The 26,264-nt window shown below is 37.7% G+C and overlaps 1 protein-coding gene across 3 annotated transcripts in view; it reads right to left on the bottom strand.

Annotated features, from left to right (window-relative positions):
* Window positions 1-3,321: 3,321 nt before the first annotated feature.
* LOC309659507 (monocarboxylate transporter 1-like) overlaps window positions 3,322-26,264 on the bottom strand; it is a 147,179-nt gene continuing 124,236 nt past the window's right edge. For 2 of the 3 annotated variants that reach the window (XM_082459364.1, XM_082459365.1), the window contains exons 2-5: window positions 14,242-14,502; window positions 13,069-13,212; window positions 8,842-9,708; window positions 3,322-5,343 (exon numbers count right to left, since the gene is read on the bottom strand). In XM_082459364.1, the coding sequence (XP_082315490.1) occupies window positions 5,090-5,343; window positions 8,842-9,708; window positions 13,069-13,212; window positions 14,242-14,458 (1,482 nt within the window). In that variant the 5' untranslated portion in view covers window positions 14,459-14,502 and the 3' untranslated portion in view covers window positions 3,322-5,089. Of the gene's footprint in view, window positions 5,344-8,841; window positions 9,709-13,068; window positions 13,213-13,757; window positions 13,784-14,241; window positions 14,503-26,264 lie in introns of those variants that run through there. The other variant, XM_082459366.1, reaches the window with a different exon arrangement.

The raw sequence follows: 26,264 nt of genomic DNA, 5'->3' as shown, positions 1-26,264 counted from the left end.
CAAATATTTTCTCCCAGTCCATAGGATGTCTTTTTGTTTTGTTTATGGGTGAGCAGGATTTTTAAAAGCTACTTTAGGTAAAAACTGTTTTGATAGACTGAAAAGTATTAGAATTTACTGACTTTATCCAGGTGTTTCACAAAGTGACATAGTAACAGATCAAATATAATCATCAGGTGGTAAGAAGCAGCATAGTGTCTAACCCTGGTCTTTCCTTAAATTTAATTACAGATTATGTACTCTGTTTAATGTCTTTCTCACCCTCTAGACTATAAACTCTCCAAGGAAACATCCCCATGTTAGTCACTATTGTATATTCCCAAGGCTCTATACAGTGTTGGGCATGTGGTTGGCCTTCAGATATTACATATAAGATGAATAAAGAAATACTTATAAAATTTTTTAAAATGTCTGTACAGCCTCAGATTTGAAAAGTATTCAGAATTATAGTCAGAAAAGCAGTCAGGTGCTTTTCTTCCTTTTTTTTTTTTAAGGGGGGTGGGAGGGTACAGAGAATGAAGCACAGCAAAAAGAGAAAAACACCCCAGGGTGAACATCTCTTGATTACACATTTATAGATTGTCAGCCTACCGAGGGACTTAGTCCCAGCCCACTTCCCCTTCTGGCTTCTTAATGGCTGCTGGCCACCTCCTCCTGCAACCCAGCGGGCAAGAGCTCAGCAATGCAAGCTCTTTTAATTCTTGAAATGGTAAAGCATGGTAGGAAAGGAAATCCACAAGTGAAGAAATCACATTATGAATTCCAGTGCCAAAGAAAAGGACTGTAAATCAGATTGTGAATTCATTGGGGACCAGGAATCATCTTGCTCTTTTTGGTGTAGGACCTGAGTGATTGCTTTGGCCATTATTTACCCTCCGGGATTACACAGGACTCGCCTCTTCCATTCTAGTGTTTGTTTCCAGAGTTTCCATCCAGCCCCACCTTCAGCTCTAGCCGCTGAGCTGCCATGCTCTTCTGACAGTAGATGACCTGCTAGGATGGAGGGGTTGTGTTGTGAATTTTTTGGTTTTTGGTTTTTTCACTTTTCATTGAAATTTTAAATTTACAGAGAAGTTGGTACAGAGAGTTTCTATATGCTCTTCACCTAGCTTCCTCTGATTTTTTTTTAAATTTAATTAACTTATTTTTTTTTAAATGTTTTATTTTATGGAGTATAGTTGATTCACAATGTTGTGTTAGTTTCAGGTACACAGCAAAGTGATTTAGTTATACATATTTTGCTTCCTCTGATGTTAGTTTCTTTCATAATCATGGAACATTGGTCATAACTAAGAAGTTAACACTGGACAATCCTATTAACTACAGACCAGTTTTTCCATTAACGTCCTTTTGTAGTTCCAGGACCCAATCCAGGATATCACATGCATTGTTTTTAATTATAGCTACCTCCCTGGGGTTTTGTGTGGATTGGATGATAAACTGCACGTAGAAGGGCTACGTAAACCATAAACTATGTAAGTGTTATCAGCAGTTCTTTTTCATTGTTGTTCTGGTTAATGATGAAACACACTGACGCTTCCCTCACTGCACTGCTCGGTGTGAGTGGATTCCAATTTCATTATTAAAATGACTAAAACCATATGCTGGGCACTTTAATCCTCACAACAATTATATTATGCTCCTGTTATGAGACTCAGAGTTGATATACTTTTAGGCTTTCTAGGCCCTCCCAAGGTAGAGTTAGGTACCTTTTCACGTGCTGTCTCATCACAGCACTTACTGTGCAGTCTTCCCCACTAGACTAGAAGCTGTGGGTTCCAGGAACTGGATTTTGTTCACTGTTATCCCCTCTATCCAGCAAATAGTCAGGCACATAGATGATACTCAAAAAAAATCACTGCTTAGATGAATGAATAAATGAAGGCTGATCTTTTAACCATTGCTCTATTCTGAAAACTGCTGTTTTCCTTACAACTTACTGTTAACTGTCTGCCTTCCCCTACCAGAAAGTGAGATCTGTGGAACACAGAATGAATCTTCAATGCCTAGAACCCTGCTTAGAATTGCCACTTAGGGTAAATGTCAATAATATCTGTTGAGTGAATGTATGGAAAGGTAGACTTCCTCCTTTGGTCCACATCACCCTGTCTTTTTGTGACATCATTGTACCCTTTTCTTTAAAAAAAAAAAAATTTATTTATTTAGGCTGTGCCGGGTCTTAGTTGCGGCATGCGGGATCTTCGTTGTGGTGTGCGGACTCTTAGTTGTGGCATGCATGCGGGATCTAGTTCCCCAACCAGGGATCGAACCCGGGTCCCCTGCATTGGGAGCACGGAGTCTTACCCACTGGACCACCAGGGAAGTCCCTCACTGTACTTTTTTCCAATGCTGATCTCAGTAAGATAATGTTCAAAAGCATAACGCTGTGATGTGGGTAAGTGCAGAAAGCTCTGGCTTCCTGAGTCAAACATGCATTTGCAGCTGAATGACGACTGGAAGGGGAACCACAGGAAAGCTGTCCCCAAGAGCACTGTCTCCAGGAGGGAAGCAATGATGGTTGACTCAGGTGGCCTGTGGACTCCACCCTCCACAGCTTTGTCCAGGACAAGCAAAATCATGCCTTGAGGCTATTCGTGCTCTGTGCTCTTAACTTCCATGTCACACTCGCCTCCCTTTCACCAGAATGCAACTCTTAAAGATAAACAAATAGATAATGGCTTATAATAATCATTAGCTTTATTTTCTAAGGAGATAAGTGCCTCTTGTCAGAACTCTTCTATTTCAAATCTATTCATTTTTCCTCTGTTATTAGTGAAAATATAACAATCACATTCACGTTAAGGAAAATGAATATAGGGAAAAAGTCACCATTCCAACACAAGTATGGTTGGAATTTTGTGTTTATCTCTTTCCTCTTTTTTTCCCTGAGAGTATATTATATATACTTATCTAGTTTGTGTTCTGCTTTTTTCATGTAACATTGTATCATGCTTATAACAGAAGGATCTTTCCGTGCTATTAGACTTCATAACCATCTATTTAAATACACTGCCACACATTTAAGGATGTTCAAATATATTGTTCATTTCACTGTCAGATATGCCAGGAAAAGTCACCTAAAGAGTTTGAAAGACAAAACCTCAAGGCACCTAAATATTTTTAAGACTGTTAAATGTCAGGATTAAAACATAAACCTTCTCGGGAATTCCCTGGCAGTCCAATGGTTAGGACTCCACACTTCTACTGCAGGGGACACGGGTTCAATCCCTGGTCAGGGAACTAAGATCCCACATGCCACGCAGCACAACCTCCCCCCCCCAAAAAAAACCTTCTCTAAAAATATACGGAGGACAGCACATGGAAAAATGGTCAACATCTTTAATGTTCAGGGAAATGTCACACACTACATACCAACTAGAGCGGGAAAGTTAAAAAGATCGGCAATGCCAAGTGCTGACAAGGATGTAGAACAGCTAGAATTTTCATACATCGCTAGTGGGATTACCAAATGGTATAGCCACTGAGACAATAGTTTGATAGTTTCTTACAAAGTTAAACATGCACTTGCCATATGACCCAGCAATTCCAATCCTAGGCATTTACCCAAGAGAAATGAAAGCATATGTCTGCACAGATCTCTATGTGAATGTTTATAGCATCTTTACTTAGAACAAAGCTCAAATGTCCAACTGGTGGATGGATATACAAATTATGGTACCTCTATACAAAGAAATACTGCTCAGCAATAAAAAGCAATGAACTACGGAAAAATACAACAACCTGGATGAACCATAAAACATTATGCTATTGTGAAAGAAGCCAGACACAAAAGGCTACTCCCAACTGCTTTTACTCACACTTCTGACACCAAATGTGTGGGTTATTTCCACACCAACAACCATTTCGCCAACTCTCCAGACACCAACTGGGTGTCCTACAATTCAATTCAATTCTGACATAAAGTACCCAGAGTTAGTGTCAGATTCCACAGATTTAAAGGCTCAGTCTCACAAGACTGCCCTCACTTCAGATTCCAGTCTCAAGTCCCAGGTTGCCACCTGTACTTGTGACCGACCAGCTATAAATTGGGAGTTCCCATGACTCCTTCATCAAGTTTGATAATTTGCTAGAATGGATCACAGAACTCAGGGAACACTTTGCTTACGTTCACTGATTTATTATAAAGGATACAATTCAGAACAGCCAGCTGGAAGAGATGCATAGGGTAAAATATGGTGGGGAGGAGCGGTAGGGAGATTCCATGCCCTCTCTGGGCACACTACTCTCCCAGTACCTCAAAGTATTCACCAGCCAGGAAGCTCTCTGTAGTTTAGGGGGTTTTATTACATAGGCATGATGGATTATATCATTGGAAATTAATAGTTGAACCCAACTTCCAGCCCCTCTCACCTTCTCAGAGGTCAAAGGATGGGGCTGAAAGTTCCAACCCTCTAATCATGCTTTGGCCTTTCTGGAGATTAGCCCCTATCCTGAAGTTAAGAAAGGGGTCTCCAGCCACCAGTCACCTAATTAGCACGCAAAAGATACTCTTATCACTCCAGAGATGCCAAGGCTTCTAGGAGCTGTATACCAGGAACTGAGGATAAAGACCATATATATACTATTGTGCCATAGTTACATACTATGTGATTCCATTTATTCCATTCTGGAAAAGACAAAACTATAGGGGACAGAAATCAGATCAGTGGCTGCCAGGGGCTATAGCTAAGGGGAGGGGATTAACCGCAAAAGAGCAGAAGGGAATTATTTTGGCTGTTTGAAATATTCTATATTAGTGTGGTAGTTATTTGACAAAATACCTGTGTCAAAATTCATTAAACTTTACTCTTATAAAAGGGATTTGTACAGTATTTAAGGTATACCTTAAAAAATATGACTTCAAATAAAAGCTATTTCCTTCTGTCACCTTTTGCAAATCCCCTGCCCCTAAAGGACGTGACATATCTATGATGACTGTTGTAAAGGAAGGAAATAAAAATTCTATCAATGAACACCTGGTATGACTTCCACACAAATGTCCACTGTCCACTGTGAGCACCAAGAGTAGAACACGATTCAGTAGAAGTTTTCAGTATCTTTGGTCCAAAGCTTCTGTTTATCCCTGACTTCAGCCTGAAAGTTTCTCCTCTTTGGGTTCTCCTTCTGTGCCTTTCAGTTCTGGAGATTCCGCAGCTTTAATAACTTCTTCTGGTTCCATCTCTTTACTTTCCTTTTTCTGCTTCGCCTCTGCCTTCTGTTCTTTTGCCTCAAGTTGATAATGGATGCCCATGCCAATGCAGAGATAGATGCCTGCGACAATAAGGATTATGCCACATGCCCAGTATGTGTATTTGTAGTCTCCGTATATGTCACTGAGACGACCTAAGGATGTCCAAAAAAAAAAAAAAAAAAAAGTTATGTGGGTAAACAATTATACCCTTTCCCAAATAAAGCTTAAGGATCCACTCAAAGAGCCCATAAATGACAAATTAGTCTAAATAGAAACTGCTCAAAATTATTTGATCTTTTGTTTATGATGTCAACTGATTTTGGATGGCCCTGTGTATTCTGTTATCTTTAGCAACTTGAAAATAATTAAATCTTGGCAAATTTGAATTGGGGAAGTCCTAGAGATCACCTAGAGTCAATCCTCTCAATAGTCAATGGAAAAATTTGTTGCTCAAAAGAGGTTTAGTAGTCTTGCCCAAGGCCATAGCGCTAATTCCAGTCTCCCAGGCCAATGAACTTTCTCTGACATCAGCATTTCCCAAAGGGCGTTCCTGTGAACACTCATCCTCTGCTAACATTAACTAACAGCAACACCTTTCCACCATTCTAAGTGCTTAATCCTCACAACAGGAAGGTTCTATCATCATTCCCATTGTATAACAGAAAAACCAAAGTACAGAAACCTTAAGTAACTCGTCTAAGGTCACAAAGCTTGTAAATGAAACAGGTTGGCTTTCAACCCAGCAAGTCTGACTCTGAGGTCTGCACCATAACTTCTGTTCTACAGGATACTCCCTAATGTTTCCAAAGTCAAGTAAGTTTGGAAATGACACATAGTCTTTTCTATTAAAGGCTTTATGAGGTAAAGAAACTTATTTATGAGGTAAAGAAACTTATTTACTTTGGTGTTCCCAATCTTTTTTTGGCCATGAAATCCTTGTAATAATAAAATTTATTAGTATCTCAAACTAGTATTAAGAAATAAACTTTGGAGGGACTTCCCTGGTGGTCCAGTGGTTAAGAATCCACCTTCCAATGCAGGGGATGCGGGTTCGATCCCTGGTGAGGGGACTAAGATCCCACATGCCGCAGGGCAACTACGTGTGCTCGCCACAACTACTGAGCCTGCGCTCTAGAGCCCGCGAGCCACAACTAGAGGGCTCGCGTGCTGCAACCACTGAGCCCACGTGCTCTGGAGCCCATGCCACACAACTAGGGCGCCCAAGCACCACAATGAAGATCCCGCATGCCGCAACTAAGACCCAATGCAGCCAAATAAATAAATAAAAGAAATAAACTTTGGAAAATACTACCCATATAAAGGACATAATAACCAATTCAAATATGACTCCATATGGTTTTCCAATGCAGGGCATCACGCATTCAGCAATACTTACTGATTCTCTAAATATACACACGGCCCTGGGTCTGCTAGGTCCTGAGTTAAGGGTGAGCAAAGGAGGTAACGTCCACAGTTCAGTGGAGAAGAGAAATGTTAATCCAATAACTACACAGACTGTGACAAGTGCTACAAGGAAGGTTTGAAGGCAGAAAATAGGGGTTTTAGACCAGCAAGTAGGGTCAGAAAGACTTTTCTTTTTTCATTTTTTAAAATTAAAAAAAAAATTTATTTTTGGCTGTGTTGGGTCTTTGTTGCTGTGCGCGGGCTTTCTCCTGTTGCGGCGAGTGGGGGCTACTCTTGCCTGCAGTGCTTGGGCTTCTCATTGCGGTGGCTTCTCTTGTTGCGGAGCACGAGCTCTAGGCGTGTGGGCTTCATTAGTTGCGGCACGCGGGCTCAGTAGTTGTGACACACAGGCTTAGTTGCTCCGTGGCACGTGGGATCTTCCCGGACCAGGGCCCAAACCTGTCCCCTGCATTGGAAGGCGGATTCGTAACCACTGCGCCACCAGGGAAGCCCAGGAAGGCTTTTCTTAAAGTGTAAACTTAGCCAAGACTTATAGGAGGATAGGAATTATCAAGGAGAAGGGAGATGGGAAAAGGCTCAGGGCAGACAACAGCCAGTGCAAAGGCAGGTGGTAGGAGGAAGCACAGGGTGTGAGAGGAGAAGCACAGAGAGCGAACTGAGTGGTGGGAAATGAGGCTGGAGACACAGGTGGGCCAGGCCACGCAGGACCTAGTAGGCCACAACAGGGAATTTGATCTTCACCCTGAGAACGTGGGAAGCAACTGGAATGTTCTAAGAGACGAAGAACAGCTAGAGTGGATATGGGTAAAGTTAGAAGGCTACTGATAGAAGATAGGAGATTTGGATAAGAGTGGTAGTTGTGATGGAGAGAAAACAGGCAGATTAGAAAGAGATTTAGGAAGCGAAAACGGACAGGATTTGGACTCTCCTTGGGTGTATATAGGGAGGAGAGAGGGTGGACAGGTCAGTAGTGATCTTCTGTTATGTATCCTTCGTTACTTTATAGTGCATAATCTCAAAAGCATGAGTCACATCCAGAAGTCCAAATTATTGTTGTATTTTGTATTAATAATAATTTTAAAATGTAAACCATTTAGCATTTTTTAACATCTTTATTGGAGTATAATTGCTTTACAGTGTTGTGTTAGTTTCTGCTGTATAACAAAGTGAATCAGCTATATGCATACGTATATCCCTATATCCCCTCCCTCTTGCATCTCCCTCCCACCGTCCCTATCCCACCCCTCTAGGTGGTCGCAAAGCACCAAGCTGATCTCCCTGTACTATGCAGCTGCTTCCCACTAGCTATCTATTTTACATTTGATAGTGTATATATGTCAATGCTACTCTCTCACTTCGTCCCAACTTACCCTTCCGCCTCCCTGTGTCCTCAAGTCCATTCTCTACGTCTGTGTCTTTATTCCTGTCCTGCCCCTAGGTTCTTCAGAACCATTTTTTTTTTTTTAGATTCCATATATATGCATTAGCATACAGTATTTGTTTTTCTCTTTCTGACTTACTTCACTCTGTAGGAGACTCTAGGTCCATCCACCTCACTAAAAATAACTCAATTTCATTTCTTTTTATGGCTGAGTAATATTCCATTGTATATATGTGCCACATCTTCTCTATCCATTCACCATTTAGCACTCTTAAGAGAATAATACATCAAGTTTTATGGTCACTTACTAGCTGCGTGATCTTGGGCAAATTATTTCACTTTTAGAAGCCTCTATTTATTTATTTATAAAGCGGGAACAATAATTGTCCTGCATCACAGACTTGTAATATATGACAGAATATAGCAAACAACTAGGACAGTCCCTGGTATACTGTGAGCCCTCACCTGGTACCTATTGTTATTATTTTAAATATTACTGCTGAGATAAATTCCACAATTAAAAAGAAATCACCAACAGTATGTTAAAGGTGGTTATATATTTTTCTACAATAAACATGTTAGGTTTTTTATCAGGAAAAATTATTATACATACTTAGGTGTGTAATAGTTTTTTATTCCTCTTTCAGCTTGATGATTCACTTTAATTCAGTTCTACTAAGTATTTGGGCAATTACGCTGTACCAAGCATTGTGCCAGCACTGAGGGTACAGAAGCGAAGAAAGACTATCAAGCAGCTCACTGATTTCTGCTTTCTATCACCTTCCTAATCTTCTCTGTCTGTTTTATGTTAATAGAACCATAGAAATAAGGAGACATACTATACCTAAAATCGGTGGCCCCAGGAGAATAGGACAGCATTCCACAATGGTCACCAATCCCACAGCACTGGAGAACCTCTGGGATCCAACGAGGTCCATCAGTGTTTCAAACAATACGGCGCCAAACCACCCAAAAGCAAATCCAAGGAATCCCGCATAAAGACAGAACCCTACATAGCTAGAGGATAAGGGTACTAGCGTATGACACACTCCATTTGCAATAATAGAAGCAGCAAAAAAATACTGAATTCGAGGTCTTATCCACTTTGTGTTGGCTACAAATCCCATAGAAGGTCTGGCTACCATGTCAACAAAAGCCAGAATGGAAAGAAGGAAGGCAGCCTTCTCACTAGAGTGATGTTGACTCTTGGCATAATTACTAAGAAAGACTAAAGGTGTAGCCAGTGCAAAAGACATTATCACATTCCCAGAGAGGTACAGCAGAAAGCCTCTGTGTTTGAATAGGGATAAGTCCAGAAGTTTGTTAACTGTTTGAAAAACGGATTGTTTCTCCTTTGGGGGCTTTCTGCCATTAACTTCTGTATTTGCATCACCTGCCCCCTTGTTTGCATCATATTTTCCAGCTTCCTGAAGGGATTCTTTAGACTTCTCTTTCCCTACAGTGGTTGGCTTGGGCCCTATTGGTCTCATCAGGGCTCCAGCCACACAGCAGTTTAGTAGGATGCCTCCAAGAATTAGGAAGCTTCCTCTCCAGCCAAAGGCAGCAAAAAGAGCCTGGTTGAGGGGGGCCAGGGCGGAGAGGAACACAGGGCTGCCTGCCATGGCCAGTCCATTTGCTAATGGTCGCCTCTTGTAGAAATACTTGCCAATCATGGTCAGAGCTGGATTCAAGTTGAAGGCAAGCCCAAGACCTGGCGAGAGGGGAAAAAAGAATCACATACTCCAATAAATGTCAGAAACATATTTGGAATTAATTAACTAGGCAAAGAAATGAAGTGGAAAGAGGTCAAAATCATGAGAGGCTATTATAACTAGTAGGTCATTAAGTGGACTGTTATCAAATAAATACAGACATGAAGTCTTTTTATGCAGCAAATACTAGATTTATAATATAAAAAATGTATATATATGTGTATATATATGTATATATTTTTTGGCCGCACCATGTGGCATGCAGGATCTTAGTTCCCTGACCAGGGATCGAACCCAGGCCCCTTGCAGTGGAAGTACAGAGTCTTAACCCTGGACCACCAGGAAGTCCCTAAAAAATGTATATTTTAAAAAATAATTATTTTTCCTTTAGCAACAAAAAGAACAATAAATGTAAGATCCTTTGTCTAATTTCATAATTTTAGCTTTCCTGAGGAATAGGGAATTGAAAGCAAAAAGAGAGAGGATAAATCTTATAAATTCAGAAAGCAAGATAGGAGAAGGGGCAGAAGGAAGGGAAACAAGAGAGAGGGAGGGGGAGGGAGAGAGAGAAAAAATGTTTTTGGATAGTAAAACACAACATTGTCAAGATGCTAACACTACCTTAGTAAATCCATTAATTTAATGAAATTTCTATGAAAATTTCAATGTGTTTTATTTTTCAAATGAGGTAAAATGACTCTAAAATACACCCGAAGAACAAATGCATTAGAAATATTGGAAAAGGATAAATAATTGGTGGGCCTACCCTAACAGATCTATAACTATATTGTACAGCTATGGTAATTAGAATAGTGTGGTACTTATTCAAAATTAGAAAAACTGATTACTAAAAGTGGGCAGAAAGTCCAGAAACAGAACCAAAAGATACATTTGAATTAATAGGGAAAGAATGGATTTTCCAGCTAATGGGGCTGGGACAGTAACTATCCCAGTAACCCCTTAAATGGTCTCCGAATCTTGCTTCCCTACTAGGTAAACCAGGTTAGGATGCTTGCCCATTTCAATCTCTCTAATGACTGCCCATCTATAACTTTTCACTCTGGATTAAGAGGTCCCATGATTTGGCCCTAACCTACCTCCCTGCCCTCATCTCAGTCTATTCTTACTTGTGCTACGTGTAACTGTTCTTCTAGATTTTCACAAAGCCTTCTCCTAGTTTTCATTCAGATCTCAACTTAAAATCACCACCTCTGAGAAGCCTTCCCTTTAGGGACAGTTCAATCCTTCTCTATCAACATTCTGTTTTAAGTCTTTGCAAAGCAGTTATTACTACCCAATATTTTTCTTATTTATTCATTTATTTGTTGGTCTGCTTATTGTCTGCTTCCCTCCACTAAACAGTGGGAATCTTGCCTGTCATGTTGGCTCTCCCCACAGAGCTTGGACCAGTGCCTGGCATATAGTTAGGGACTCAATAAATATTTGTTGAGTGAATTAATAAAGGAAATAATGAACAGGCTGAATAATCACATGGGAACAAATAAAGTTCTATTCCTTCCTTATGTTATTCAAATAATCCAGATGAGTTAAAATAGTTAAATGTTTAAAAATTTAATTAATGTAGTAAAAGTATAGATCCAAAAAGATAATACCCATTATTGGCATTATCTCAGGTCCTGCAGGTGGGACTGTAAATTATTATAACAGTTCCAAAAGAGTATTTGGCCAATGGTATCAAAACCCTTTTTCCCCAGTAATTGCTCTTCTACAAATTTATCCAAAGGAAATCATCATTTTCACAAAGATGCATACAGAAGCACTATCATGCAAATACTGTTTATTAAGAGTGAAAATATAAACAATCTAAATGTCCTTCAATTAGAGGATGGTGAAATAAATTATGGTATATCCATCTATCCCATGAAAAAATAATCGCTGCTAAAGTATATTTACTGAGATGGAGAAACTATGTATAATACATGATGTATTATTAAGTGAAAAAATTGGTTACAAACATTATACATAATCTCATCCCTTTAAAAAAATTTTTTAACTTTATTGGAGTATAGTTGATTTACAGTGCTGTGTTAGTTTCAGGTATACAGCAAAGTGATTCAGTCATACATATACATACATTCATTCTCCTTTAGATTCTTTTCTTTTATAGGTTATCACAGAATATTGAGTATAGAGTTCCCTGTGCTATAAGTAGGTACTCGTTGGTTATCTATCTTATATATAGTAGTGTGTGTATGTTCATCCCAAGCTCCTGATTTATACCACCCCCACTTTTCCCCTTTGGTAACCATAAGTTTGTTTTCGATATCTGTAAGTCTGTTTCTGTTTAGTAAATAAGTTCATTTGTATCATTTTAAAAAATTAGATTCCACATATGAGTGATATCATATGATATTTGTCTTTCTCTGTTTGACTTCACTAATCTCATCCCTTTTTGTTCTAAAAATTCTATGTGTGCATAGAAAAATGAGTTGATATGGCATCAAAATATTAATGGTAGTCTTCTCTGAAATGTAGAGCTATGGGTGTCGATTGTATTTATATTCAGCAATTTTATTTTCTTAATTTAGTTATTAGAAAGGGGGGTTTCCTCATGCATGCCCTTTATCCCTTGAAAATGTATCTGTCTTTTCTATCAGAAACTGCTTTATATCTGACATTCTCTCTTTCTCTAATTTGAGCCAATTCCTTCTTGGGTAGAATGGGAAATGAGTGGGAATAGCTAATGACCTCCCTTTCAACAACTTTTTACCTATCACCACTACCTTCTTTCTTAAGACAAAAAAAGAAAGAAAAGAAAAGAAAGAAAGAGAGGGAGGGAGGGAAGAAAGAAAGGACGAAAGGAAAGAAGCTCTTTCAATTTATTCATTCAATAAAAATAATCAGGGCTTCCCTGGTGGCGCAGTGGTTGAGAATCTGCCTGCCAATGCAGGGGACACGGGTTCGAGCCCTGGTCTGGGAAGATCCCACATGCCGCGGAGCAACTGAGCCCGTGAGCCACGATTACTGAGCCTGCGCTTCTGGAGCCTGTGCTCCGCAACCAGAGAGGCCGCGATAGTGAGAGGCCCGCGCACCGCAATGAAGAGTGGTCCCCGCTTGCCGCAACTGGAGAAAGCCCTCGCACAGAAACGAAGACCCAACACAGCCATAAATAAATAAATAAAATTAAAAAAAAAAAAAAAAAAATAATCACCCATTAAGTGCCAGAACTTTCTTTAAAGACTTGCTTTTTTTAAATTAACATATCAACAGCTCTAAAAAATAGTGACCTAGTAATTTTTCTAACAAAGAACTTTCATTTTTCAAAAGAATTGGCAAATTAATGCTATAAATAGTCCACACAAAAATTAATGCTTGAAAATACATTAGTAGCAACTCACCTGCAATGACTCCGACACACAAGTAAAGTTCCTGCACAGTGGTACAGAAAGAAGCCGCAATCAAGCCACAGCCTGACAAGCAGCCGCCAACAATCATAACTGGACGACTGCCATATTTATTCACCAGGATACTGCTGATAGGACCTAGGAGAGAACAAACGGCTTAGTCATATAGAGGAGAAGCCCAGCCCTCACATCCACACCTGCATATGACATTACCAACATGACAGGATGCCACCCCAGAAAATAAACAGATAAAACAGAAGACAGTGGTAAGGAATATTACTTTCTATCTTTATTTCAGAGTCACAGGTTTGTGTAATGGAATACATATAGTATTGACTGTACATTTTCTATATACCTAGGACATATTGGATGGGTTTTAACTAAAGTATGCAAGACCATAATCTAATTATTTTAAGGCAGAAGAGGCTGCAAATACCCTGATTATAAGTGTTTACAGGATTCTTCATGTATCTAGGATATTATCCACATATATGTAGCAAGTTTGCTCTGTTTTAAATTTTTAGATGGTCATCTAGAGCAAACACACATGAACGATGAGATTTATGAGCAAGTCTGATCAAACTTCTGACTTAAGGGCATATTTACAAACTAGCTAAAATGTATTGTTTCTCACAGAAAACAACAACACAACCAAAACAGAACTACAAAACAAGAATGCCTACCATCACCACTTTTCTTCAACATTATACTGGAGGTCCGAGCCAGCAGTAAGACAGGGGGGAAAAAGGAGTAAGGAAATGAAGAAACCAAACTATCAGTATTTGCAGAAGATTTGTCTATCAAAAATTTTTGACAAAAAATCTACCAATAAACTATTGGAAATAACAAGAGTTTAGCAAGCTTACAGGATATATGATTAAAATACAAACATCAATGACCTTTCTATACCCAGCAGCCAATACAAAACACATTTTTAAAGAAAGTTATCCTTTATAATGACACCATTTTATAAGTGACCTAAGAGAGCACACAGCTGCTATGTAGATTTTATTGTTAAAGACAATGAAAAACATGACTCTAATCACATAACTCCAAGAACTAACGTTTCAAATATCTCACTGATAAAGGCATCAAGAACAAAAAGCACTTACTACAGAGCTTTTGTCTACCCACTGAAAGTTAAAAGAGCAGGTCATGAGTACTTACCTCCACCATACATGACAGCAAATGCGATGGAAGATAACCATGACACTTCGCTGGTGCTGGCTTTAAATATTTCTTCAATTTCTTTGTAAAATACAGTAATAGATTTGCCAAACGCACAAGAGAAGCCAATGGAAATGAAAGCTCCAACAACCACTGCCCACCCCCAGCCTCCATCTGGGGGCGTGTATCCAACTGGACCTCCGTTTGATGGTGGCATTGTAAGTAAAGATGAATTCTAAAATGCAGTTCAAATCCAAATATCTAAAGGATATGAAATTAAAATAGTACATAACAAGTAGGTCAATAACAAAGCACTCCCATAAAATCCCTTACATTTATTAAATAAATAAATAAAGGCATATAGCAATTTTCTAAATAAAAGGTGATTTCAAACATTAGATTCTCATTTAACGGGCTGGAAAGTTAGCTCAGTAAAGTTGGGTTTTCCTCTAGCTGCTTAGATTTAAGGTATTTTTTTACTAATATGTGACTAGAAAGATTCCTAAACGATGGCTGACCAATACTGTTTAAACCTGCAAAATGAACCCTGATATCAGAGACTAGTAGTTTTAAACCAAAGATTTCCCCTTTTCTTCTTAAGCCCCAGCATTAGTGAAAAACATAGTTAGAAAATGAAATACAATGTGATTATGAATTACTAACAGGTGGGAGAAGTTGAGAGCTAAACGGTTTACCAGTCTACTTTAGAGAAATTAAGTTCTCCTTTGATTTACTTAAACCAGCTTCTATTTTATGTCAAAATAAACCTTCCAACAATATGTTATCATACTCATTCTGGCCACCCTAACATTACCTGGAGTGATGTAGTACAGTATTAATACTGTACAGGTCAACAATGACAATAATATATTTTACTATTCCTTATTCTTTAATACAAATCCTACCTTCCTATCCATAGAAATCAACTTTTAAATAGCTCACCTTCTAACTAATCTAAACACTTCAAATGTAATTTAGAAAGTGATCCTGTAGTGATTTAAAAAAAAACAACTCTTAGGAAGAGTTCTGCTTAAGAAGCTAAAAGACTAGGTTTTTTAAATAAAACTTTTATAGAAGTAAAGTTTCTAAAAGCTTTATAAAATTATAAAATTCCCAGGGTTTGCACAACTTTTGTTAGATTTATTCCAAGGTAGCTTTCATTACTCTTGTAGATGGTAATTAAAAAAAATCATTTTCTGTTAGTTGCTGGTGTATAAAGACACAATTGCTTTGTTTAAATAATAGCTTTACTGAGATATAATTCACATATAAAATTCACCCTTTTAAAGTTTGTATTTCAGTGGTTTTCAGTATATTCACAAAACTGTACAACTATCATCACTAATATCAGAACATTTTCATCACCCCAGAAAGAAATCCTGTACCCATTAGCAATTAATTTTATTCCTGAATATTATTTTTGATGATATTATAAATTGAACTGTTTTCTTAATTTTACTTTTGGATTTTTCATTGCTCGTGTCTAGAAATACAATTGATTTCTGTATGTTAATTTTTTTAAAGTAGTATTTAATTAATTAATTAATTAATTAATTTTGGCTGTGTTGGGTCTTCATTGTTGCATGCGGGCTTTCTCTAGTTGCGGTGAGCAGGGGCTACTCTTCATTGCGGTGCACAGGCTTCTCATTGCGGTGGCTTCTCTTGTTGCTGAGGACGGGCTCTAGGCACGTGGGCTTCAGTAGTTGTGGTGCGTGGACTCTAGTTGTGGCTCATGGGCTCTAGAGTGCAGGCTCAGTAGTTGTGGTGCACGGGCTCAGTTTTTCCATGGCACATGGGATCTTCCCAGACCCAGGGCTCGAACCTGTGTCCCCTGTATTGGCAGGCAGATTCTTAACCACTGCGCCACCAGGGAAGTCCCTGTATGTTAATTTTGCAGCCTGCAAATTTGCTGAACTCATTTATCAGTTCTAATAGACTTATGTATATATATGTATATATGTGTGTGGATTCCTTAGGATCTTCTATTTACAAAATCATGTCATCTGTGATAGTTTTACATCTTCCTCTCATTGCCTAATTTCCTTGGGTAAAACCTCCAGTACACGTGGTGAAAGTGGACATCCTTGTCTTATTTCTGACCTTACAGGGAAGTTTTCAGCATTTTACCATTAAGTATGATGTTACCTGTGGGTTTCTGTAGATGACCTTTATTAAGTTTGAGAAGCTTCCTTCTATTCCTAGTTGTTGATTATTTTTATCGCGAAGGATATTGGATTGTAGCAAACTGTTTATGTGTCTATGAAGATGATCTTGTGGTTTGGGGCCTTTATTCTATTAATATGGTATGGTTTGACTGATTTTTATATGTTGAACCATTTATGAATTCCTTCACTCCTGAGGTAAGTCCCAATTTGTCATGATATATAACCCATTTTATGTTGTTGGATTCTGTTTGCTCATATTTTGTTGAGGATTTTTACGTCCATATTTACCAGGGATAATGGTTTGCAGTTTTCTTCTCTTGTGATGTCTGTCTGGTTTTGGTAACAGGGTAATACTGGCTTCAAAGAACAAGCTGGGAAGTGTTCCCTCCTCTTTTGTTTTTTGGAAGAACTTGTAAAAGAGTGGTGTTAGTTCTTTAAATGTTTCATAGAATTCACCAGTGAAGCCATCTGGGCTTCAGGTTTTCTTTATGGGTAGTTTTTTGATGATTATGTCAATCTTTGTCTATATCTTCTTGAGTCATTTGATAGTTTGTGCCTTTCTAGAAATATGTTCATTTCATTTAGGTTATCTAATTTGTTGGTCTGCAATTGTTCATAGCATTCCTTTGTAATCCCTTTTTATTTCTATAAGGTTAGTAGTGATACATGAAGAGTTTAACCAACAGTACAATTAGAGGGAACAGGCCCCACAAAATTGACCTCACTTCTAACACCAATTGCAAATTTAGGCAGCGGGGGTCAGGGGGTGCGGAGCGGGGTGGTTTCCAAAACAGTTTTAGCAATTCAACAGGACTCACAGAATTCACTGTAAGCTATTATATTCACGATTTATTACAGGGAAAGGACACAGGTTGAAATTAGCCACAGGAAGAGATGCACAGAGTTTGGGAGAGGTTCAAGTGTGGAGCTTTTGATCATACTCTTTCCATGGGGTCATGGATAGCATTACCTTCTCCCACTTACAATGTGTGACAATATAGAGTACCACCAACCAGGGAAACTCACCTAAGCTTTTGGTGTCTAGAATTTAGTAGGGCTGGATCACATACTGCTCACGTGAGTGCTGACCTTTAGTCTCCAGCCCTTACTAGAGCCCTTACCAGGGGCTAATACTTTAGTCTCCAGTTCTTTTGGAGATTGGAAATAAGACAATATAGCTAAAGTGCCCAGCAAACAAAGACAGTCCTATCAGGCAGGACTTTTCAGAGGACTAGACATCATATCCCAGTAGCCAAGGACAAAGGCCAAACCTCTCTATTGGTAAGGTTAATTCTTCACTATACATAATGTATCCTCTTCCAGTTCTGATTTTAGTAATTTGAGTTCTCTATCTCTTTTCTTGGTTAGTCTAGCTAAAAGTTTGTCAAATTTATTGATTTTTTCAAAGAACCGAACTTTTGGTTTTATTGATTTTCTCTATTGTTTTTGTACTTTCTAGTTCATTTATTTCTGTTCTAATCTTCGTTATTTCCTTCCCTCTATTAACTTTGCATTTAATTTACCCTTTTTTTCTTGTTACTTATGGTAAAAGTTTCAGTTATTATTATTTTTTTTTTAGAGACTTCTTCCCAACAGGATGGAAATTAAATTAAATTAAATTTTATTTTATTTATTTTTGGTTGTGCTGGGTCTTCGTTGCTGCATGTGGGCCTTCTCTAGTTGCATCGAGCGGGGGCTACTCTTCGTTGTGGTGCATGGGCTTCTCATTGTGGTGGCTTCTCTTGTTGCGGAGCACGGGCTGTAGGCATGCGGGCTTCAGTAGTTGTGGCACGTGTGCTCAGTAGTTGTGGCATGTGGGCTCTAGAGAGCAGGCTCAGTAGTTGTAGCGCACGGGCTTAGTTGCTCCGCAGCATGTGGGATCTTCCTGGACCAGGGATCAAACCTATGTCCCCTGCATTGGCAGGTGGATTCTTAACCACTGTGCCACCAGAGAAGTCCCAAAAGTTTCAGTTATTGATTTGAGATTTTTTTCTTTTTAAATATAGATGTATACAGCTATAAATTTCCTGCTAGGCATTGTTTTAGCTGTATTCCAGAAATTTTGGTATTTTGTAATTTGTTTTCATTCATCTCACTGTGTTTTCTAATTTCCTTTATAATTTATTCTTTGAACCATTGGTTATTTAGGAATGTGTTGTTAATTTCCACATATTTGCTCATTTGCCAAATTTTCTTTTGTTGTTCATTTCTGATTTTACTTCATTATGATCAGAGAACATACTCAGTCCTTTCAAATGTACTGAGACTTGTTTCATGGCCTAATAGATGGTCTATCCTGGAAAATGTTCCTTGTGTACTTGAGAAGAACGTATATTCTGCTGTTGTTGGGTAAAATGTTCTATGGATGTTTGTTAGATTTATTTGGTTTACACTTGGTACATACTTGGTTGTTCAAGTCTTCTATTTCCTGGTTGATTTTCTGCCTAGTTATTTTATTGAAGTTCTGCTGAAATCTTCAACTATTGTTATTGAATTGTCTATTTCTCTCTTTATTTCCGTCAGTTTTGGCTTCATCTATTTTGGGGCTCTGTGGTTAGGTGTATATATGTTTATAATTGTTATGTCTTCATAATGGATTGACCTTTTATCATTATAAAATGTCTTTGTGTCTAAAAACAATTTTGTCTTAAAGTCTATTTGGCCTAGGTTTCTTTGGTTACTGTCTGCATGGCATATTTTTTTTTTCATCTGTATACTCTAAAGCAGTTTGTGTCTTTGAATCTATAATGTGCCTCTTGTAGACAGCATAGGGTTGGATCCAATTTGCCAGTCACTGCTTTTTGATTGAAGTGTTTAATCTATTTACATTTAATTTAATTACTGATAAGGTAGGACTTAGGTCTGCTGTTTTACTATTTGTTTTCTCTGTCTTATGTCTTTTTTGTTTTTCTATGTCTCCATCACTGCCTTCTTTTATGTTAAATAGATATTTTTGGTGTGCCCCTTTAATTACCTCGTTGTTTCTTTTACTATGTTTTTGTTATTTTCTTAGTGGTTGTCCTGTGGATTACAATTAACATCTTAACTTAAAACAGTCTAGTATAGTTTAATACCAATTTAATTGCAATAGTATACAAAAACTTTGCTCCTGTACAGTCTCCCCCTTCACACTATTGTCTTACAAATTACATCTTTATATACTATAAGCCCATTAAAAACTGTATAATTATTGCTTTTAAATCAGGTAGAAGGGAAAAAAAGTGTTTACAAAGAAAAAAATACATTCATACTGTCTTATTGTATATTTACCTATGTAGTTACCTTTACTGGTGTTCTTTATTTTTTCCCATGTGGATTCAAGTTACTGTGTAGTGTCCTTTCAATTCAGCCTGAAGGACACTCTTTGGTATTTCTTGTAGGGAAGGCCTGCTGGCAACAAATTCTCTCAGTTTTTATCTGGGAATGTCTTAATCTCCCCTTCATTTTGAAGGATAATTTTGCTGGATATAGAATTCTGGGTTGACAGTCTTTTTCTTTCAGCACTTTGGGTATTGTCCCATTGCTTTCTGGCTTCTATGGTCTCTAAAGAAAAATCAGCTGTTACTCTTATTGAGTATACTTGGTTTGTGATAAGTTGCTTCTCTCTTGTTGCTTTCAAGATTCTCTCTTTGTCTTTGTCTCTGAGGTTCTATTTATTTTTCATTCATTTTTCTTTTTTTCCCTTAGATTTGATAATCTCAATTGACCTATATTCAGGTTTACTGATTCTTCTGCCAGCTCAAGTCTGCTTTTGAGCCCCTCTTACAAATTTTTCATTCAGTTATTGTACTTTTCAGCTCCAGAATTTCTATTTGTCTCTTTTTTTTTGGTAATAACTATCTCTTATAAATATTCTCTATTTGGTGAGACATTGTTCTCATAATTTCTTTTAGTTCTTTAGACATGGTTTTCTTTAATTCTTTGAAAAAATTTATAATACCTAAATTAAAGCCTTTGTCTAGTAAGTCCAATGTCTAGGCTTCCTTGGGGATAGTTTCTATTAAATGACTTTTCTCTCTGTGTATAGACCATACTTTCCAGTTTCTTTGTGTGTCACATAGTTTGTTGTTTTTGTTGTTGTTGTTGAAAACTGGACATTTAAAATAATATGATGTGGCTGCACCCCAATGTTCATTGCAGCACTATTTACAATAGCCAGGACATGGAAGCAACCTAAATGTCCATCAACAGAGGAATGGATAAAGAAGATGTGGTACATATATGCAATGGAATATTACTCAGCCATAAGAAGGAACAAAATTGGGTCATTTGTAGAGACGTGAATGGACCTAGAGACTGTCATACAGAGTAAGTCAGAAGAGAAAAACAAATATCATATATTAACACATATATGTGGAATCTAGAAAAATGGTATAGATGATCTTATTTGCAAAACAGAAATAGAGACACAGACGTAGAGAACAAATGTATGGACACCAAGGGAGGAAGCGGGGGTGGGATGAATTGGGAGATTGGGATTGACATATATACACTATTGAAACTATGTATAAAATAGGTAACTCATGAAAACCTACTGTATAGCTCAGGGAACTCTACTCAGTGCTCTGTGGTGACTTAAAAGGGAAGGAAATCCAAAAAGGAGCGGATATATGTATACGCATAGCTGATTCACTTTGCTGTACAGTAGAAACTAACACAACATTGTAAAGCAACTATACTCCAATAAAAATAAATTAAAAAAAAAAAATAATACGATGTGGCAACTGTGGAAATCAGATTCCCTCCCTCCCCAGGGCTAGTTGTTATTGCTATTGGTTGTTCATGTTGATACTACTCCTATTGCCTTTTGTTTGTTTAATGAATTTCCTAAATAAATTCTGTGAAGTTTGTATTTTTGTCATATGTGGCTATTGAAATCTTGCTTGGTTAGCTTAGTGATCAGCCAATGATTGGACAAAAATTTCCATAAAATGCCTTGAATCAGTATATCTCCCAGGCTTCACCAAAGGGTATTATGTGTATGTTCAGGCATGCTTTCAATTTTCCAGCAGGCAGCTTACACTTCTGCCTTAGCTTTCAATTCCTGCTTGTATAGAGCTTCAAGTTCAGTCAGAGGAGGGAGATTCAGGCCTTCTCAGGTATTTCCTGAGCATGGGCACAGTGTGCACATGTGCATGACCTTCTAGCATCCTGGGAATATGTCAGAGCTTTTCAAAGCCCTCTATGGACATCTCACTTCCTAGCTTTTGCTTTGAAGTGTTTGGTCAGCTTTTTGTTTGCCCCAATTGTTTTTCCAACTCAGGCAGCTGAGATTTCAAATAATTGCCCCGATTGTTTTCAACAGATGTCCTGGGGAAAAAGCTGTTTGCACTGAGCAAGCTCTGAATCAGGTCAAAGAAAGACAAGCCCTGTGAGTGGGGGTTTCGAGGAAACTGTCAGACATGTTGAATAATGATAATTCTCTAAGAATGAGGCTTTTTTGAAGGTTCCAAACCATTCTGCCCCCACCAGTGGTTACTACACTGCTGATTTTCATGGCTCCTATGATTGTGAGGTTTTTTGTTTCAATTCTACTAGAGTTGGGGAGATGAGAACTGGAATAGATCATGTTAAAACACCACAAATCAGACTTTCCTGGTGGCGCAGTGGTTAAGAATCTGCCTGCCAATGCAGGGGACACGGGTTCGAGCCCTGGTCCAGGAAGATCCCACATGCTATGGGGCAACTAAGCCCGTGTACCACAACTACTGAGCCTGCACTCTATAGAGTCCTTGAGCCACAACTACTGAGCCCACGTGCCTAGAGCCCATGCTCTGCAACGAAAAGTAGCCCCCGCTCACCGCAACTAGAGAAAGCCCGTGTGCAGCAACAAAGACCCAATGTGCCAAAAATAAAATATAAGTTAATTAATTAATTTAAAAAAAACCCACCACAAATCTTGCTGTTCTGAGATTCAGTTGTTTCTTGAATATATTCTCTTTGGATTATTGCAAGCCTCTGGTTAATTTTGAGTTTTGAAAAGTTGATTATTTTTTTTTTTACCAATGTTCTTATTGCTCTTATGAAAGAGCAGAATTTCAGAGGACCTTACTCCACCATTCCAGAAGTACCACTACAATTGATTTTTGTATACAGTAGTCCCCCTTTATCTGCAGTTTTGCTTTCTGCAGTTTCAGTTACCCATGGTCAACTGTGGTCTGAAAATATTAAGTGGAAAATTCCAGAAATAAACAATTTATAAGTTTAAATTGCATGCTGTGCTGAGAAGCATGATAAATCTCACACCATCCCACTCCTTCCTGCCTGGGACGTGCATCATTCCTGTGCCAGCATATCCACGTTGTATATGCTACCAGCTCATTAGTCACTTAGTAGCTGTCTCAGTTTTCAGATCGATTTTCATGGTATCGCAGTGCTTGTGCTAAAGTAACCCTCATTTTACTTAATAAGTAAAATAATGTATATAGTGTTTCATCATCAAGAAAAGTATTTACTCCAAAGTTTGGCAGATACATTATCAGATTTAGGAAGTTTTATTCTTAGTTCATTAAGAATTTATTTTAAATCCATTGACCATTGAATTCAGGTTTTGCTTTTTGTTTTTTTTCCATAATACCTTCACAAGGCATTTCTTCTTTCATCTGTACAAGTAGTGAGTAACATTTATAGATCTTTTACATGTTAAACCACCCTTGAATTCCTAGAATATGCCCAACTTGGTCACAATATACATCTTTTTAATACATTTCTAAGTTAAATTTGTTAATATTTTGTTTGGATTTTTTGAAATGTGTCCATAAAGTATTTGGAAATATAATTTTCCCTTCTCATATTGTCCTTTTCTGATTTCAGCCATAAAGTGAGTTAGGAGATGTTCTCTTTTTTCCTCCTCTCAGGGAGAGATTATATAAGACTAGAATGATCTAGTCTTTGTAAGTTTGGTAGAATTTACTGGTAATACTATTTGGGCACTTTATTTTCTTTTTGGAAGATTTCATGTCATCTCCTTCAATTTTCTTAACAATTATAGGTCTATTCATTCCTTCTACTGCATTTTGAGTCTGTCTTTTTAGGGTATTTTTCTACAGCTTCTTCCATTTTGTCAAAGTTTTCAAATTACTGGCATAGAATTTTTATATTTTAATCTCTTTATGGGTATAGGTATATCCTCTTTATCATTGATATTTGTGCCTTCTTTCCCCCCCTTTAATCTCAGGAATTTATCTATCTTATAAGTTTTCTTCAAAGAACATTTTCACAAGAACCTCTCTATCCTGAACAGGTTTTTCCTCCAATTGCAGGGCTTGGCCCTATACTTGTGCTAGTATATTTAGTTATATCACCCCCTAGATGTTTTCTAATTGTTGAATATATTGTTCAGTGTTTAATACATTGGACCCTTAAAGCTGTCCATTTATCTTTATTTCAAAAATCTGAACATATGGCCAGCATATACTTGATTGATGGTAAAATTTAAATGTTAATAGCATACCCATAAAAAAGAACATTCTCAGTTTTATCTATATTTTATGATACTTTCCCCTTATTTCATTGATTTCTGTTACTATTTTTTATCATCATTTGTATTCCTAAATATTTGGAATTTATTCTATTCCTTTTCAAACATAAGATGGCTACTTAGCTGATTAATTTTTAGCCCTAAATTTTTTCTAATATGAGCATTTAAGACTACAAATTTCCCTCTATTTATCACCTTTACTGCATACTATGTAGTTTTATATACAATATTTTTACTATTGTTTGTTCCAAGTGTTTTAAAAATTTCCATTGTGCCTTCTTCTTTGACCCAGAGTTATTCAGGGGTTTTTAACTCTCCAAAGGAAATCTTTTGTTTGACTTTATTGACTTATACTTAACAACACTGTGGTAAGATGACAAGGTTGGTACAATTCAATTTTTTGATATTTTATAAGACTGGCATTTATGGGCTGGTACATTAATTTTTGAAAATATTTCATGTATGCTTGAAAAGAATATACATTTTCTAGCTGTTGGGTTGAATTATTTATTTGTTGAATCAAACTTTTGTTTTTTCAAATCTTCTAAATCTTTACTAGTTTTCTATTTTCTGCTTCATCTATCAATAACTGAAGAGAAGTATGTTGAAATCTCCTAATGACGATGTGTTTCTCAATTTTTCCATGTTGTTCTTTTGGTAATGCTTATGAACTTAGGTGGTTGATCTTAATCTCTGAGAAACTTGAAGGCCTAAACTGAGGGCACTTTCTTCCAGAAAAAAAATTTGCATCTCCCAGAAGCTAGGAATGCTATGGACCTGGATGATTTTAGCCAGGATTCCTGGCTTAATGTGGGAGCTAAGGTTAGTTTTCCTTTGCTGCTGATCCCAGGCTTACCTCCCAATTACTAGCCCAAGTATGCAAGGCATAGCACAAAGTAAATTCAATTCAAATATCTGAGTGACTTCAGTTTACTAAAAGCAATAAAAATTGAAATATGGTTCCTGCTCCCAAAGAATTTATAATTTAGTGGCAGATAATGGAAGCTATTACCACTATAGATACTATTTTTTAATTATCTATTTTGTGCTAGATACTTTCACCAGGCTTATATGACAAGCTTCTTGTGTCCTTGCCTGGACATTAATTAATTTCCTCATTCATTGTTCAAATTGTTGAAAATGCACTCTCAAGTGCTTTCTTTTTTATCTTCTCTCTGGATTGTCTTCCTTTCTTGCAGGCCATTCACTCCTTTTCAGTTTGATTGTTACTCCATTTCTTCTGCCTATTTTGTTAATCAGGTTGGCAAGTGACCAAAAACTTAACTCAATCTGACTTGACCAAAAAGAAGATGTTTTTGGCTCATGTAACCAAGAAATCTAAGGCAGTGGCTCTGGCTTTAGGCACAGCTTGATACAAGGACCAAATGATCTGGTCAGGGATATTTCCCTATTTGTGGTTCTACTTTCTTCTGTGTTGATTTCACTTTCAAGTAGGTCCTCAACTCACTGAGGCAAGAAGACTGCCAGTAACTCCAAGCCTACATACATTCCATAACATCCCAGCTTCGTTCCAGGCAACAGAAGTCCCAGAATGTTCACTTTGGCAACATAATTAGCTTTAAGTAAATACTTGGTTTGGTCAGGTCTAATCACTGTGTGAGCCTTGACTGGCTGGATCTATTTCATATGCTTAATTCTGAAGCCTGGGGTCCAGTCACAGAACAGATAGACTGGAAAGCCAGAGTTTTTAAATGCTACAAAGGCCTATATAATTTATCCTAACTTCATCTCCTACCTTTGTCCCTCCTGGCTTATACCACTCCTGCTATACTGGCCTTCTTACTATCTTTAAGGATGTCAAGCACACTTGCCCTTCAGGGTTTCTGAATTTACGGTTATCACTGCCTAGAATTTTGTTAACCCAGATATCACTTCAATTAAATCTTTGTTCAAATGTTCCCATATCAGGGAGCCTTTTCTGGATCATCCTAGATCAACCTCCCACTTCCCACTCCTTACCTTGCTTTGTTTTTCTCCATGGTACCTATCTAAAAGAATATATAAAATAACAGCAAATACTCATATAGTGCTTTCTATGCAGCAGGCATTAGATTAAGCACTTTACTTTATTAATTTAATGCTCTAACAACCCTATGAAGTAAGTACTATTACTACTCCCAATTTAGAGTTGAGCAAACGGAGAACAGAAAGGTTAAGGAACTTATTCAGGACATGGCAGAGCTGGGATTCAAACGTAATCAGAATGGCTCCCAAGTTTGTGCTTTTAACTACTAGACCACATTACCTCTTATTGTTGTCAGTCTCTCCACACCAAAAAATAAGCTGCATGAAAACAGGGACTTTTTATAGTGATATATCTCTAGACCTTTGGCATGTAATAATAGATACTCAACAAA

Source organism: Balaenoptera physalus (genome assembly GCF_965194825.1).
Source record: "Balaenoptera physalus genome assembly, chromosome: 1".
In the NCBI taxonomy this organism is placed as follows: Eukaryota; Metazoa; Chordata; class Mammalia; order Artiodactyla; family Balaenopteridae; genus Balaenoptera; species Balaenoptera physalus.
The sequence above is the reverse complement of the archived record's forward strand: the minus strand, read 5'-3'. Positions and strand labels throughout refer to the sequence as shown.